The 17,652-nt window shown below is 45.8% G+C and overlaps 2 protein-coding genes across 3 annotated transcripts in view; one reads left to right on the top strand and one right to left on the bottom strand.

Annotated features, from left to right (window-relative positions):
- PECAM1 (platelet and endothelial cell adhesion molecule 1) overlaps positions 1–5,398 on the top strand; it is a 58,966-nt gene extending 53,568 nt beyond the window's left edge. For both annotated transcript variants that reach the window (XM_082706669.1, XM_082706670.1), the window contains one exon: positions 4,352–5,398. In XM_082706669.1, coding sequence (XP_082562795.1) covers positions 4,352–4,381 — 30 coding nt within the window. In that variant the 3' untranslated portion in view covers positions 4,382–5,398. The remainder of the gene's footprint in view (positions 1–4,351) is intronic.
- Positions 1–17,652, bottom strand: part of TACO1 (translational activator of cytochrome c oxidase I) — a 742,329-nt gene that overhangs the window by 165,989 nt on the left and 558,688 nt on the right. The window lies entirely within an intron of this gene.

Here is a 17,652-nt window from a genome sequence, read left to right as displayed (position 1 = left end):
GGAACCTACGCCAGTCACCCCAATACACCAGGCCCTCTGATCTCAAGGTCCTTGACCCAATGAGGGAATTAGATAAGTTAACACTGATGAAGACAAGTGGTCCTAACTCACCAGATGCTATGGAAATGCAGAAGAGAGACTGGCCTGGTTAGGGGTCTCCTCGCCAAGGAAGGGGTCGTTGGTATGGGCCGTGAGGAATGAGTCTCACTATAGTTGCCAAGCAGCTCCGAATGGGGGGAGAAGGGGTGTGGGGGGCAAGTGCCAGGAAGAGGTCAGTCAGTTAGGGTTTGCATGCAAAGGATTCCAATGCCTCATTAAGTACAAGGTTTCACCCTGTAGAAAGCTGAGGATTTAGGAAGCTGCTACTTGGCAGATGGGAATGTTTTTTAAAAATGTAGAAATCCAAAGTTTGAATTTTGCCAAGACCTGTCTTCTGTCTTCCCACTCTTGACCTCTATACCAACTACCCAGCAGTGCGGGGGTTAACTCACTGGGCCTCTAGTACTTGAGAAAAAAGGAACTGCTTCTTTAAGGTCTGGGAAGAACTCTATGCAAAATTGCTGGTCACCTTCCAATGGGCCCCCTGGCTTCCTTTGTTTAATTCTTATAAAAAAGGGAACTCCTTATGCCTTTGCTGGGCAGGAAACCACTGACATTCTTTTCATGGAGGAAAGCTATCAATCTGAGGAAAAGAGGAATGAAATGAATGTCTTTTTCCAGCTTAAACCCACCCAGACTCCTGAAACCAGAGACTTGCATTGGAAGGGCAGGGGGCCCAATTTACAGGTGAGAAAACTAGAGGCTGAATGGGCATAACAGCCCCGCCAGGGTCAACCAGCTAGGTCATAACAGGGCCAGGACTAGAACCTAGGTCAGATCTGCAGACTCCCTCGAAGAAGTGACATCACCCTTCAAGGCAGATCTGCTGGATCTGCAGGACTGACTTATTTACTTTGTCTTTGATCCAAAGGGTCTCTCTGGACAAAGGCTCTGAACTCCAGGACAGATAGAACTTTCCTTTCCCCCAGAAGATGGCCCGTAGGTCCTGAAGTCTGCTCCCAGGATGCACCTGAGATCTCACTGGCAACCCAGTCTGCCCCACCCCAACCATAAAGCCTTTTTGGCGGGAGTTCTGGGGTGCCCAGCCCTTGGGAGAGAGATTTGAAATCTTTAAGCGAATGCATTTTGTCTATAAAAGCAGCAGGTATAGTTTTGCTAATAATCAGCTGGTGAGGGTCAGGAGAAAATTAATTGAATTGCCCAGCAGGGAAATGGGAGGAGATTTCCTTCCTGAAATCAAACCTGGCGATCATTCCCAGTTGTTTAATGGCCGTTGCTTCTGAAAACACATTGGAGGAAATATCTTAACAATGAGATAGCCACTTAGCCAAATACTAATTTAGTATTGTTTGACTTGCTTCAATGGCACATGCTGACTTCATTTTTCCTCTGCCGTTTTTGCCTTGTTTATAAATTGTGCTTGTGGCCCAGGCAGACAGATAACGAGAAAGAGAACACCTTGTACTTGAACGGAAAGGGTGAATCTGGACCTTCCTGGGGCTCTGGATCTTGCAGACAGCCTTGCCTTCTTATTGCCAAAAGGCAGCTCCCCGTCACAACTGGCATTCTTCGCTCCGGGGAGCCAGCCGGCCACCCTGGGCCGTGGTGGGAACTGGACTACGAAGGCCAGTCCTCCAGCCATCTTTGGGGGTGATCCTGTCCTCCTCAAAGCTTCCCAATCTGTAAAACATTGATGGTGAGACCAACATAAAACACTACCAGCGACCCAATTAAAAGGGTCTCAAGGGCAAAATCAGAAACAACGTGTGCAAAGTATTTTACAAACGCCCATATAAATGCAGCTTGGTTATCTCTTTAAAGACCTTTTTTGGGGCGCCTGGGTGGCTCAGTGGGTTAAAGCCTCTGCCTTTGGCTCAGGTCATGATCCCAGGGTCCTGGGATCAAGTCCCACATCAGGGTCTCTGCTCAGCAGGGAGCCAGCTTCCCCCTCTCGTCTCTGCCTACTTTTGATCTCTCTCTCTGTGTCAAATAAGTGAATTTTTAAAAATCTTAAAAGATAAAGTCCTTTTCATCACTCTGGCCTTATGAGGTATGGATGGGGGATTTACATCCCTTAGCCCTGAAATGTCTCTTCACAGGATTCAACCAAAGCCAGGCTTTGACTTAAGAGCCGGAGACCCCCTCCTAACCCCCAAACCTAACCTTTCCCTGATGAGCCATTCACTAGCCATGTCACTTCGGGCAGATTTCTTAACCTTTTGAGGCCTTGGTTTCTTCATCTGTAAATTGGAGGTAAAAACAACGCCCCCACCCCCGACCTGGCCATTGCAAGGATTAAATGAGGGTCTAGCACACACCAGGTTTATTCCAAGCGCTCTATAAGGGGCACATTGTAGAAGCAGGAAGTAGAAATCCCAGAGGTGTTAGAAGCAAAATGACCTTTGAGAGCATCCACACCATGTTCTGGACAGAAGTGGGGCGATTTCAGGACTGTATTTGGGTGGCTGACAGCTGGCCGCTGACTGAAGCACGGGGACAGACAGGTCTTGGATGTGAGCATGTTAACCTTTACTTCAAGGTCCGGTGGCCGGGGGCCCAGCCCTTTGCATCCGCAGTCCTTGCCTCGCCTGGAGAAGGAGAACGGAGGTGTCTAGGGAGGGGCTTGGTCTGGGGCCTGCAGGAAGCCTGGACACCAGGGTCACCCCTGTGGGCAAAGCGGAAGAAATGAAGTGAAAGGAGCTGCCGAGGGCTGGCAGGCCTCCAGCCCCCTGGGGCCAACACCTCTCTCTTGGCCGGCTTGCCAGGCTCTCTGCTGGCAAAGGAGGAGGCAGAGCCTGGGCCTGCCAGCTGGAGCGCCTTGGACCTGTTCGGACGGGGCAGGGCCAGAACAAAAGGGGGACTCGACCCCAGCCCCCAGCTCCAGGAACCCACCAGCCTGGCCACGGGGCTCCCGAGACCTGGCTAATCCTCACAACTGCCCTGACGCTGGCCTCCCTGAGGTCCCCCTGTGGCAGGGCGCCCTCTGCTCCCAGAGGGGCCAAAGTCAGGGCTTCCTTTGCTGCCTGCCCTTCGGGGCCCAGGGCACCTCTACTGCAGTACTCCCCATCCACTCGCCCCCTTGCCACATGCATTTGTCCAAATCTGCCCCACCTTGGAGGCTTTGTCCATGACGCCGTCTGTGAGTCCCCAGTGAGCTCCTGCGGATCATTGGGAAATCTTCCACGGGGCCACACCACCATGATGAGCAGGGCATAAAACTCGAGCATCCTCAGTATAGATAACAGGGTCCGAGGTGGGTCTAGTCCCTGGCGGATGTGCAGGTATCAAAAATCCCATACAAAGCAATCAGCGAACACAAGATGGAATCTTCTTTTTTTTTTTTTTTTAACTTTATGATGCAAAACATACACAACAAAATTGACCACTTTAGGCATTTTTAAGTATCCAGTTCTGTGACATGAAGTACATTCCCATGACCCTGCAGACATGACCACCCTTCATCCACAGAACTTTCTCATCATTCCAAACCAAGAGTCTGCCTGTTCAACACTACCTCCCCATTTCCCCTGGAAACCAGAGCTTTTTGTTTTTTGTTTTGTTTTTTAAAGACTTTATTTATTTCCTTGACAGAGAGAGATCACAAGTAGGCAGAGAGGCAGACAGAGAGAGAGGAGGAAGCAGGCTCCCTGCTGAGCAGAGAGCAGGATGCCAGGCTCGATCCCAGGACCTTGGGATCATGACCTGAGCCGAAGGCAGAGGCTTTAACCCACTGAGCCACCCAGGGGCCCCTGGAAACCAGAGTTTTCCTTTTCAACTGAGAGAGTTTGACTGCTCTGGGTACCTTGTGGAAGTGGAACCCGTATTTGTTCCTTTTGTGTCTGGCTTCTTTCCCTTAGCAGTGTAATGGCTTCAGCCTTTATCCTCGTTGAAGCCCTTCAACTTTTCAACAGACCTAGAGGCAGGGCTGGAGCAAGAAGCCGGGTCTCTCTTAACAGTCCTAGTCTTGCTCTGTGGCTAAGGGTGACCCCCCCCCCATCAGGGACACAACCCTGGGGCACAGCAGGTCCTTGACAGAGCCGGTAGACCTTCTGCTGTGCGCTGTATCTCCGGGGAGGACAGGCTGCAGGCTTACAGAGTTGGCAAGGACAGAATGGAAGAGTGAGTGTGGCCAGGGGCCGGCCCCACAGGGTGGAGGTCCTGCCGAAGACAACACTGCTTTGGAGCTCCTTTGTGAAGGGCTGTCTGGAGTTTTGCGTCTCTTTCCACCAGGCACATCTTCAGTCCTGAAGGGTGTGACCGTAGCTTGTCTTCTTCTCTCTTGTCTCTGCAGAGAACGGAAGGCTCGCTCGATGGAACTTAGGAACTGCGGGAGCAGACACTCCTCCGCCGGGGGGGACACCCACATTCCAAGAAGAGCAGATGATTCCCGTATTCCAAGAGCTCTGTGCGCTTCCTTATGATCCTGCCCTGCTCCCACCGGACATAGCAGTTCCTCAGGCCAAGTCACCAGTCCTTCATCCCTCCTAAGACCTTTATGTGGGGCACAGAGGGGTCCAGAGGGGCTGGTGGATTCCCACCCAGCCCCCCCCTCACCAAGTTGGAGCACCCTCAGGAGTGGAGAGCCGCAGAAGGACGTTCAGGGTCAACAGCCCACTGGGATATTTTGAAACTTGAATATTTTATCTCGTACAGAGATAAAGAACTTTTCCAAGTATCTTCACACACACAAACCATTTTTGTTTTGCTGTCAATCACTTCCTAGCGAATGGCCTGGCTTAGGGGCTAATTTTTCTCTTTGCCTTTGGTCCTTCAAAGGCCTGTGGTTCTGGGTAGTCCTCGCTCCTGGGTAGTCAGGTCCACGGCACTGACCAGACAGCGGCACCCTGTTCCCTCCGTGACCTCGCCTGCCACAAACGCGAAACCAAAGCTGCCTGGGAGTGTCCACTTTGAGATGCCAACTTGAAGCTCAGGTTCATTCCGGGCAATGCACAAAATAGAAAACAACACTGGACCGAGCACAGATGTTCTTAAGCTGATTTTCTATACCTTTTCTTTCTTTTCCTCTACCATGCTGAAGGCAGCAAGACAGGAGGATGTTGGCCTACAGCAGATACTGTTTTTAATAGAAAAATGAAATACATATTTTTCTTACTAATTTTTTTTTAATTTATTCCTTGCTAAAGAAATGGTCTCCTGAGTTCTTAAGATGTTTCTGATGGTGTCTTGAGTGGTTGGATGAGTAGCTGCGACCATTTTGTGGTGGGATTTCACTAGGGAGCAGACCTAACTGAACCCATCCATTTCATTTCCCCCCAGCCACCTCAGTGACACAGCTGCAAGGTTTTGTATTAAATAAATTTGATCTTTACTCTTCAAAGATCTGTGAAATGTTCTCTTCTAAGAGGCAGCACGCATATAGGATGTGTATAGTGTTTGAGGACTCCGGGCTTTCTGAAGTCACAAAGAACCAAGCAGGTCTTACCAGCCGGTTGTCTCATATGGGCCCAGGGCCTCTGGCCTTTGCAGAAAGCAGAGCCAGAGGTAGTCCGAGTGTCAATCACTGAGTCATTAATACCATTGGCTGGTGCTCAGGTGTTTGCTTCCCAAGCCAAAGCCCACCAGGCTGTCCCTGGCAGTTGGGGTTGCCAGACTGAGCAAAAACAACAAAAACCCAGAACAGGATGTTTGGTTAAATTTGAATTTCAGGTAATCGGACTATATTTTAAGTGTAAGTATATCCCCCATAGCATGTGGGATGTACTTATACAGTAAAAGTATTCATTTATCTGAGGTTCAGATTTAACTAGGCATCTCCTATTTTATTTGGTAACAATACTGGCAAAGCACCCTCCTACCCCTATAAGCCGGCCTCACTGGCCTCGGACCACACCTCACTGCCCCGAGGGCCAGGTCCCAATCAGAGCATCACCCTCCTGGGCCCGAAGGCAGAGGGAGCCACGGAGTACGTGTCCTGGCTCTGCCACATGACAGCAGCAGGAATGTGAAGAAGCCTCTTAACCTTGAGCCTCAGGTCTTCAGCTCCACAATGAGGAGATTGGACTAATGGTTCTTACATTTGGAGGGTTTAGACGCCTTTGAAAATATGAAAGCTATGGACTCTCGCATGCACACATGCACGTACACACACACCAAGTTGTTTCACAAAAATGTCCTATAATTTCCCAGGTTCCAGGGTCATGGACTCAGGTTGGAGGTGAAGGAGGAGATGGTCTGTAATGAACTTAAAGTCTGACAGTTGAAGTGTTGATGATCTGGGGAAAGCCCAGAGCCACGTGTCAGCTCCTCAGTCCCTGCTCCCACCAGGGCCACTGAGGTAGAAGCTGGGACGATCCATTCCTATAGCTTATGACTTATTTATGAAGCGTAAGTGAGTTTTTAATTGTTCTTCCTTCTTACCTGTGTTTCTGAGAGAGAAAACACACACACACACACACACACACACACACACAGATTTTTCATAGCAGATTCTGTATCTAAAAATCTAAGTCCAAGATCCTGGTTCAGCTGTCCTAACCAGATGGCATAACCAAGGGTCTAAGCCAGAGCTCCTCCCTGAAGAAGAGCATCAGTCACCCTTTCCAGGAGAGCCTGGTTCTCCTCGGCACTCAGAGCTCTCTCTCGTGTTGTAATGGGCCATTAAAGGACTTACCACTCTCTGCAAACGCGTAGTGGAATTTTTTCCCCTCTTCTGAGGATCCTCTAGAGATCAGCCACCCATTTCGGGAATATACACTGAGCACTCCATCAGCATTAACTGATAAACTGTATTCTCACCCCTTGACAAACGCAAGATGGGCGAGGTGACGCCAAGGTCAGCATTCATCCATTAAAGCAGTGGTTTTCCTACCAGGGAGATTTTGCCTCCCAGGATCACTGGGCAGTGTCTGGTGACATGTTTATTTGTCACAACTGGGTCGGGGGAGCCACTGGCATCTGGTGGGACGAAGCCAGGGATGCCGCTGAATGTCCCACAACACCTAGGACAGCCCGTCATCACCAAGAATTATCAAGTCGAAAATACCAGTAATGCCTGCTCTGAACCAGCCAGTTATTCATTTATTTTGTCCCCGTCATGCTCTGTTTTCCCGACACTGTTGGAAATAGGCCAGAGTATAAGAATCACTTGGCTCCTGCTCTTCCTGGAACACACAATCCAGTAGAGATATAGCGAGGAAAGCACCGATTACAACGATGGGACAAAGACCGCAATGGAGGAATTTAGAGCCAATGGGGCCACGGAGGAAGGGCTCCTCACTTTGACCTTGGGGAACCACAGTGTCCCAGAGGAAGCTGGGTCTAACCAGAGACCTGAGAACAGGTAGAGGGTACTGGGTGGAAGAGGCGGGATGAACATGGCTGACAAAGGGGGAGAGTGTGCTAAGGCCTTGAGGTAAGGGAGAGAATGGTGTCCTCAAGGAATAACAGGAAGACTGTCTATTGGTCCCAGGTCCTCTCCCGCCTGAGGATCAATCAATCAGTCCTCTTCAAAAAGCCACCATTGTCCTCTGAAATTTCTGCTGGTCACCTCACTGGCCTGACTCAATATTTGAGAGTCTTCAGGAGAGGCCTTCTGAAAGTTGCTCAACCAGAACTCAGCTCCTGAACACAGTTGTTTTTAAGACCCTCTATGGGTGTCATTAGCATGTTGAAGAGAAAAATCTTCCACCATAGACCAGATTCTGCCCCTGCTCAGCCCTGTGTGGCTCAAATGAAAAAGTGAACTGCAGGGAAGTGGAAGCCTGGCTATTTGAGGAGAGTCTCCACAGTCAGGGCCCACAGGATGGGTATGGGTAGGATATGGCAGCTGTGAACACCCACCCTGAGAGTCAGGGCGAAGGTTGTGAGAAGAGGCAGTTTTCTGGAAGAGAGTTGTAGCTTTTACCAGTTTCTCAGAGACAAGGTCCAAAACAAGGTTAAGAACTATAAATTAGGGACGCCTGGGTGGCTCAGTTGGTTAAGCAGCTGCCTTCAGGTCAGGTCATGATCCCAGGGTCCTGGGATCGAGTCCCACATCAGGCTCCTTGCTCGGCAGGGAGCCTGCTTCTCCCTCTGCCTCTGCCTGCCTCTTTATCTGCCTGTGCTCGCTCGCTCTCTCTCCCTCTGTCTCTGACAAATAAATAAATAAAATCCTTAAAAAATATATATAAATTAATTAAAAACTCATGTATGCTCCATATGATTTGATGTCTGTTAAAACCCCCAAAAGAGGGGTACCTGGGTGGCTCTGTGGGTTAAAGCCTCTACCTTCGGCTCGGGTCATGATCCCAGGATTCTGGGATTGAGCCCCGAATTGGGCTCTCTGCTCGGCAGGGAGCCTGCTTCCCCCTCTCTCTCTGCCTGCCTCTCTGCCTACTTGTGATCTCTGTCTGTGAAATAAATAAATAAAATCTTAAAAAAAAAACAAAAACAAAAACAAAAAAAAACAAAAGAAGGGCACCTGGGTGATTCAGTCAGTTAAGCGTCTGCCTTCAGCTTGGGTAATGATCTGAGGGTGCTGGGATGGAGACCCCAGTTGGACTCCTTGCTCAGTGGGGAGCCTGCTTCTCCCTCTAAGTCTCCCCTCTGCTTGTGCTCTTGCTCTCACTCTCAAATGAACAAATAGAAAAGAGAAAGAGAGAGAGAGAAAGAAAAAAAGAAAGAAAGAAGAGAAAACAAAACCAAAAGCATGGTTAACCTGTTTTTTCTCAAAGAGTCTAGTTTGTGGACAGTGTTAAGTCTAATATCTCCAGAAGGAGTTGGCTCACCTTGAGATAATTGCTCAAAATAAAGAAAGAAAGGGTGATTTAGAAAGAGAGAGCCTTCGTCTCTCAAAAGTAATAAGCTATTAGACTATTTTGGTAAAGCAAAGGAACAGGCAGTAAATTAATTTAAAAACTTAATAGTCCAAAGTATTTATAAAGCCTGAATTGTCCCTTCATAGGGACTTCAAAATTCAAGGGAAAAAAATTGTATTTCAACATGAACTTTGAGAATAGAAGAGGAAAACTATTTCTATGTTTCCAGAGGATGAAGGAAAAGGCAAGGTGCCTTTAGACATTGGCTGCCTGTTGACTCTGTGACCTTGGAGAGGTCACACATCTTTGGGTTCTTCATCTACAAAAAGAAGGTGTATTCATTCTCTAGGGTTCCCATGGCAAATTACCACAAACTCTGACTTGAAATAAGAAAAATTATTCTCCCACTGCTCTGGAGGCCAGATGTCCCCAGTCAAGTTGCCCACATACTCCTTCCAAAGGCTCTAGGGAGTGTCCAAAGACGCCTTCTTGCCTCTTCTAGTTTTTGGTGGTGGTTGGTAATGGATGTTGACCCTGGGCTTGCGGCTACATTACCAATCCCTGCCTCTGCTGCATGTTCTTCTCATAAAGACACCAGTCGTTGGATTTAGAGCCCATCCTAATCCGGCACGACCCCATCTTTACTAATCACTATTTCCACAGAAACTTGTGTTCCAAGGCTCCTATAGGTAAACATCAATTTCAGGGAGACACGTTCAATCAGGTACAGAAGGAAATAGACAAGATGAACTCAAGTCCTTGCAGCTCTGACTTTCTATGTTTCTAAGATGCTCCTATAAGTAGAAAGGTGTGGCACCAGTGATTTACCCAAAAATAACAATCTCTGGAGTCGTCTCCGTCTGGTGTTTGCTCACTGTGATTGCTCCCTTGTGTTTGATGTCTCCGCCTCTGAAATTAACACTGTGTTTCTGTCTCTAACCTTCTTCATGTCCTCCCGCTCATCTCTCTCATCTCTCATCTCTCATCCTTTCCCTGCTTCTTTCCTTTTCCCCTCCATTTCATCTTTTTCCTTCCTCCTCCATCTATGATTACTTGGCGATGATACAGAGTTGAAGTTTGTATATATATTTTTTCCTCTCTTATTCCTTTATTTTACTATGAAAGATTTCCTTAAAAAAAAAAAACTGAAGTAAGTTGACACACGGTATTACCTTAGTTTCAGGTGTACAATATAGTGATTGAACAATTCTGTCTATAAAGCTGTACTCACAGCAAGGGTGGCCACCATCTGTCACCATCCAAGGCTATCACCATCGACTATATTCCCTATGTGGTGCATTTCATCCCCATGACTTATTCATTCCACAACTATAAGCCTGTGCCTTCCACTTCCTTTCACTCACTTTGCCCAACCCCCACCCTCTTCCCTTCTGGCAACCAGCAGTGTGTTCTGTTTATGGGACTGTTTCTGCTTTGTTTGTTTTGTTTTTTGGATTCCACATACAAGTGAAATAATACGGTATTTGTCTTTGTCTGACTTATTTTGCTGAGCGTAATACCCCCTAGGTCCATCCATATTGTTGCAAAAGGCAAGATCTAATTTTTTAAGGCTGAATAATGTTCGATTGTAGATATATACCACATCTTCTTTATCCATTCTTCTATTAATGGACACTTGGGTTGCTTCCCTATCTTGCCTATCATAAATAAAAAATTGCTCAATAAACATAAAGGTGCATATATTTTTTCAAATTAGTGTTTTCTTTGGGTAAATACCCAGCAGTGGAATTTCTATTTTTAATTTTCTATATATTTCTTTCTTTTTTTTTTTTTCCCCCATAATGGGTGTGGAACCTGATGCGGGGCTTGAACTCACCACCCTGAGATCAAGACCTGAGCTGAAATCAAGAGATGGATGCTCAACCGACTGAGCCACCCAGGTGCCCCTTTTATCTATTTCTTATATTTATAGATGAGCGTTATAGTTTCATTTATTTTGAGAGCCAATGGAATGGAATATTTTCTGTTTTTCTCTCTCTTTAGGAAAAAAAAAAAATGGCTCCAAAAGCCTGCAAAGTTGTTTTTGGTTTCTGTCTATATTTGAACCATTGATGGATTATTTTTCCAAAGGTTTATTGGATTCATTAGGAAAAAGTCCCAAGTTACTGTCTTACTTCCTCCAGATCCTGGGATGTGCTGGTTTTCCTGGAACTTCTTGGCACAGGAAGATCTGATTTAGTGCCAGAAACTATTCCATTAGTTTCTGGTACAACTAACACTTTCCTTCTCAGGGCTCAGCTTGTTCAAGCCCAAATCTGCAGCACAAGAAAACCTCCCATTGTTGGGGTTTCGAAGGATCCTAGGACAGGACCCCAGGAAAAGGAAAAAGATGCATCAGGGAACCAGACAGACATGGTCTCTGGTACTTGTGATACTTTGCTTAGAGAAGTCATGTTTTTAGGGGGAAAGATGCTAAAATGTCAAATGTTCACAGTAATTATCCCTTTCCAGTTTAATGTCTACTCAGGAAGTAGACCCCCAGATCTGGAGAGCTTTGGAGTCATTACAAAGGATCCTCAAATACATAGGGACGTATTTTTATCAACCTACAAATGCTAAAAGTTCAATTAAACTCATGTGGGAGTCTTTGCAAGTGTTTTTGTTTTAAAGAAGAGTCCTTACCCTTGAACAGGTTGGGAGCTGTTGGTCTGCCGTATTCATTTCTGAGTTTGTCTGAGTTCCTGTTGCCGTCTTGAAGTGACGTACTTTGTCCAGCCCTGGGTAAGTACGCCTGTGTGCTCCCCCGTATAAACACACACATGCACAGCACACTAGAGAACAAGAAAGCCCCAGCCCTCCCCCTGAACAGATCCTGTGCCAAGACCAACACAGGGGCTTCCCTCTGTTTTGTAGGAAGGTGTTGGCATATGGACATGTGAGATTGAAGTCAAAAAGTGAAAGTCAAGACAGCCTGACTCCAAACAGTCCATATATCACTTTTGCTTATCAGATTTTATTCAACAAACACCGAACATCTGGCTTGTGCGAGGCTCTGCGTAGTCCGTGGTCATGCAGAAGATGCCAGAATAAGCAGATGCCTCAAAGGAGCAGGAGCCCACAAATGGCCAGCACAGGCCAGAAGCCCGTTACCGGCTTCCCCGCCCCTCAAAGATGGCACCCCTTCCCACACAGCAGGTTTGTGACAAACCCAACCAGGTCTTCTCTTTCACGAGGGAAGTGGCTGATCTTTGTAGTTGAAGCAGAGGGAGCCAGGCCATTCAGGCAAAAGCCCAGGGTTTGATCAGTGCAGAACCCAGGACCGGGTGATGGCCAAGGTGACCTGACACATTGCAAATGCAAGCTCTGGGTCCTCTCACAGCCTACCATTCTTAACATGGCACAACCAATGCCAAGTGGAGAAAGAATATTCTGTGTGTGTGTGTGTGTGAGAGAGAGAGAGAGAAAGATGTATCTGTGACCAGCAGAGGCACCGTACAGTGGGAACTCAGTTGAAGACATGGCCACAATGACTTTTGTCTTAAAAAGCACCAGACAGAAACAAAAAAGTCTTGGGAAATATATTAAGAATATTAAAATATTTGTAAATCATATATCTGATAGGGGATTCATATCCAGAATAGAAAGAAAACTAAAACTCAATAATCACAAAAACAAAACAACCTGATTCAAAATGAGCAAAGGACTTGGACGACAATTCTCCTAGGGAAATCTACAAATGGCCAATAAGCACATGAAAAGATGCTCAACATCACGGATCATTAGGGAATGAATGCAAATCAGAATCACAGGGAGATACCACCTCCCACTCATTAGAATGGCTTCTATCAAAGAAAACCAAAAGACAATAATGTGTTGGCGAGAATGCGGAGAAATTGGGGCATTTGTGCCCTGTTGGTAGGAACGTAAAGTGGTGCAACTGCTATGAAAAACAATGTGGTAATTCCTTAAAAAAAAAAAAAAAATTAAACATAGAATTACCACATGGTCTAGTAATTCCACTTCTGGGTATTTACCCAAAAGAATTGAAGCAGGGTTCAAAGGGATTATCTGTACGCCTGTATTCAGAGCAGCATGTCCAAAAACTAGAATATGGAAGCAACCCAAGTGTCCATTGATGGATGAATGAAGAAACAAAACATGGTAAATACACACAGTGCAATATTGTCCAGCCTTTAAAAGGAGGGAAATCCAGCACTATGTTACAACGGGGAGGAAACTTAAGGACATTCAGTGAAATAAACTAGTCACAAGAAGACAAATACTTTAAGATTCCACTGACATGAGGTACTTAGAGCAGTCACAATCGTACAGATAGAAAGTAGAAAGGTGGTTGCCATGGCTTGGGGGAGCACAGGGGGGTTATTAATGGATAGACTGTCAGTTTTATAAGATGAAGAGTGTTATGGGGCTGGAAGGTGGTGATGACTGCCCAACATTACGAATGTGACTAATATCACTGAACCATACATGGAAAAAAATGGTTAGAGTGGTCATTTTATGTTATGTGGATTTTATCACACATGGTACACACACACAAATTTTGGGGTGCACCAGGAGGAAAAAATGCCTTGGGAAATCTTTTTAAAATTTTATTTATTTATTTGAGAGAGAGAACATGAGCAGGGGAGGAGCAGAGGGAGAAGCAGACTCCCAGCTGAGCCCAGAGCCCAATGCTGGGTTCTACCCCAGGACTCCCAGATCATGACCCGAGCCGAAGGCAGACACTTCCCAAGGCAACTGAGCCGCCTAAGCAGATCTTTAAATTTAATTTAATTTAATTTAAATCTTTAAATTAAAAAAAAATCTTTTATTTAAAATCTTTAAATTTAAAAAAAAAAAAGACCAAAGTTCTGGGAAATCTTTAAATTAAAAACGAAGAAAAAGACTAACGTTCTGTAAGAAAGTATATATTGTCATTTGTTCATTCAAATACGTTGGCTAGAATTCATTCACTGGGTAGTCAGAGGCTTTGTAAGAGAAATGGGTTTTGAAAGCACATCAACAGAAAACAGAGCAATTGTCCTTGCCTGGGGGGGGGGGGGGGGGACAATTTCCAAGTGGCCAGAAGAGATGAATTTGCTCTGTGTGCGGTCTCTCTCTTTTGGACACATAGTAAACCCTAGCAAGTACATTATGCAAATTGGAGAAACACACATGGCTTCCTCTCCTGTCCTCTCTGCCCTAGAGATCCTGGGCCTAGGGAGATGCCTTTGGGCAAGCAAGAAAAGGAAAGAGATGGTTTGTGGCGAAAACTCAATAAATATTTGTTGATCATAAGAAAATCCAATCCATGAATTGCCTGGGGTTCAATGTTGACCAAAGATTTAAGACATCAGATACTTGTAGAACATGTTCTTGGATGTGTTGAACTCTGCGTTCTTCTAGATTCTTTATGTTCAGCGAGAGCATCAGAAGAGAATTCACTTGAACCATGAAAGATAGCACATGATTTAATGCTATACTCTGTGTTCGTGGAGGAAGCGGGTTGCATTCGTTAACTGTGACTTTGGGTATTTTGTAAACATTGGCCAACTTGGAGCCCAATGGATGTTACACGGAGTTCTCCAGTACCAATTCCTCCTGGAAGTGAGTCCCTGCTGAGTACTCAAGGCTTTCTTAGGTCAGACAATGAACACTATGTAGTCCCACGTGCTTCCCGTTTAACTCAGCTGCCAAAGAACTTCGAGCCAAATCCTGCGCCCCATTAGAGTAATTAACGACTGTCAAGTGCCTGTTACGTGGCTCCCTCTTCCTTTAGATGATATCTCTTGCATTTTGATTCCTAACTGTTCCATTTTATATGACCTTTAATCTTGTCCACTGCTTCAGATCCTTTTGGGAAAAGGCCTAAGACAATAAAAATTAAAAAGGTAGCTTCAGATTTAACTGATAGAAACAAGTCCTGTTTTTAAATTAGATTCATGTAGAAGACTAGGGAAAATATTCCTCCAGTCTGTGTGACCTTGGGCAAGTCTTTATCTTGCCTAAAGATCTGTGCTCATTTCTTCACCAGCAAAAATGGGGGGGGGGGGTTCTGTTACCTTGAAGGTCCCATGAGTGTGCACAGATATTTCCTTGGGCACCTACTATGGGCCAGACACTGCTCTAGATGTTTGGGCTATATTGGGGAAGAAAATAGACAACGATTCCTGCCCTTGTGGAACTTAGATTCTAGCAAGGGGAGACAGAAATAAGCAATAAACATAGTAAGGAGATTAAAGGGTATAGGAGAAGGTGGTGAGGGCTACAAGAAAAAGGATCAAGCAGATTGAAGGAAATGGAAGCATGGTTGGGGGCAGGTGGCAGTTTCAGTAGGGATTCAGGGTGGTCTGGGCAAGTCTCATTGAGAAGTAAGATTTGAGCAAAGGCTGGAGGGGCACCAAGAGCGTTAGACAAGTGGAAGGACATCTGGGGAAAGAACATTCTAGGCAAAGAGAACAGCTAGAGCAAAATCCCTACTGTTTGGAGGAAGGAGGCCAGAGGGCTGGGGTCTCAGCAAGAGGGCACAGGAGCAGGTTCCCTGCTGATTACGGTGTAGAAGTAGAAGTTGCTGAATTGTAAGTAGATATGTTTGTTCACATGCTTGTTCTAAACACCTGCTCCTCAAAGTGTATTCTGCGGACCATCACCATCACAGTCACACCGTAGCTTGTTAGAAATGCAGATTCTAGGGGCACCTAGGTGGCTCAGTGGGTTAAATCTCTGTCTTGGGCTCAAGTCATGATCCCAGGGTCCTGGGATCGAGCCCCACATTGGGCTCTTCACTCAGTGGGGAGCCTGCTTCCTCCTCTCTCTCTGCCTGCCTCTCTGCCTGCTTGTGATTTCTCTCTGCCAAATAAAGAAATAAAATCTTTAAAGAAAGAGAGAATGAGAGAGAGAGAAAGAAAGAAAGAAAGAAAATGCAGACTCTGGGGACCCACCACAGTCCCACTGAATCAGAACCCCGATGTGCAACAGCCCTGGGGATTATGAATCATATGTGAGAAGTCATGCTCAAAAGAATAGCATCTTTATAAATATGTGGACATTTTTAACATCATACGCTTTACCAAATAAGAGCCTTATCTGATTGAGACAAAGTGGATCTGCTTGTCTGAAATTGCCTTTCCACGTGTGTGGTCCAAGGGCTGCTGAGAGCACCACCTGGTGGTGGCTTAAGAAAATTTACATTTCTAGGACAAGGCTCACATTTAAGATTCTAGTACTTTATCATATTTAAAGATATTGTCGTTTTGGGGCGCCTGGGTGGCTCAGTGGGTTAAGCCGCTGCCTTCGGCTCAGGTCATGATCTCAGGGTCCTGGGATCGGGTCCCGCATCGGGCTCTGTGCTCAGCAGGGAGCCTGCTTCCTCCTCTCTCTCTCTGCCTGCCTCTCTGCCTACTTGTAATCTCTCTCTGTCAAATAAATAAATAAAATCTTAAAAAAAAAAAAAACCTTAAAAAAAAAAAGATATTGTCATTTTAAAACAATTGGCTTGGACTTTTCAAAGTCTCCATGTCAGAAATGACAGAATATGCTGAGAACTGCTCTAGATTAAAGGAGACTCTCTAGTGTCAGGGAAGTGAAAGCAACACATATATGATCCTGGATGGGAATCCCAGGCCTTCAAAACAAGACAAAACAAAAGAAAAAAAAGGAAGAAGAAGGAGGAGGAGGAGGAGGAAGGAAGGAAAGGAGGAAGGAGGGAGGAAAGAAAGAATGAGAAAAGAAAGAGAGAAAGAAAAGAAAAGAGAAGAAAAGCTATTAAGGAATATTACTGGGCCAATTTGGGAAATTTGAATTTGGAATGTGTGTTAGTAGTAGGGTAGTTCTTAAATGTTAGGTTTCCCAAGCTTGATAATATATGGTGGTTATGGAAGGTGTCCCTCCTCTTAGGGGATACATACTAAAATATTAGGAATGAAACATCATGATATCTGCACCTAAGTCTCAAATGATTCAGCAAAAGTGGAGTGTAAATATATATATATATATAGAGAGAGAGAGAGACAGAAACAGAGACAGAGAGAGGGAGCAAACAGGCAAAATGTTAACAACTAGTATGAATCTAGGTGAAAGATATACACATATTCACTATATTATTTCTTGTCACTTTTCTGAAGGCTTGAAAACTTTCAAAATAAGAAAGGGAAACCAGTATCTTTAGACGCACTTTAAGTTGCAAAAAACTACTTGGGCACCTTGGTGGCTCAGTGGGTTAAGCATCCAACTCTTGATTTTGGTTCAGGTCATGCTCTCAGGGTCATAGGGTCAAACCCTGTGTCAGGCTCCATGCTCAGTGTGGAATCTGCTTAAGATTCTCCCTCTCCCTCTGCCTCTGCCCCTCCACCCTCAAATAAATAAATAAATCTTAAACAAACAAACAAACAAACCAAAAAAAAAACCCCACTACTTAAGGACACCAAGTACCTGTGAATCAGGTTGTATGAGCTGGGGGCCAACTTGAAGGTCAAGCCCTTGAGCCCACGGAAGACTGAAGCAACGGGGATCCCGCCTCTCTGGGCCACAGAAAGAATAGAAGTGAGACCCGGTCCAGGCTTGTGCCTCCAGCCCCAAATCTCCATTTCTGCATCTTTCATTCATTTCATTCCCTTATTTTGTATTACTGTAATTTACAAACTCCAACAATATGAAAGCATAGCGAACAAAATAGAAAAACCCTCGTTAAAACCATTTCCCTGGGGCGCCTGGGTGGCTCAGTGGGTTAAAGCCCCTGCCTTCAGCTCAGGTCATGATCTCAGGGTCCTGGGATCAAGCCCCGCGTCAGGCTCTCTGCTCGGCAGGGACCCTGCTTCTTCCCTCTCTCTCTGCCTGTCTCTCTGCCTACTTGTGATCCCTTTCTATCAAATAAATA

The sequence above is a fragment of the Mustela nivalis genome (assembly GCF_964662115.1).
Source record: "Mustela nivalis genome assembly, chromosome: 17".
Taxonomy (NCBI): Eukaryota; Metazoa; Chordata; class Mammalia; order Carnivora; family Mustelidae; genus Mustela; species Mustela nivalis.
This window is presented reverse-complemented; position numbering and strand designations above follow the sequence as displayed.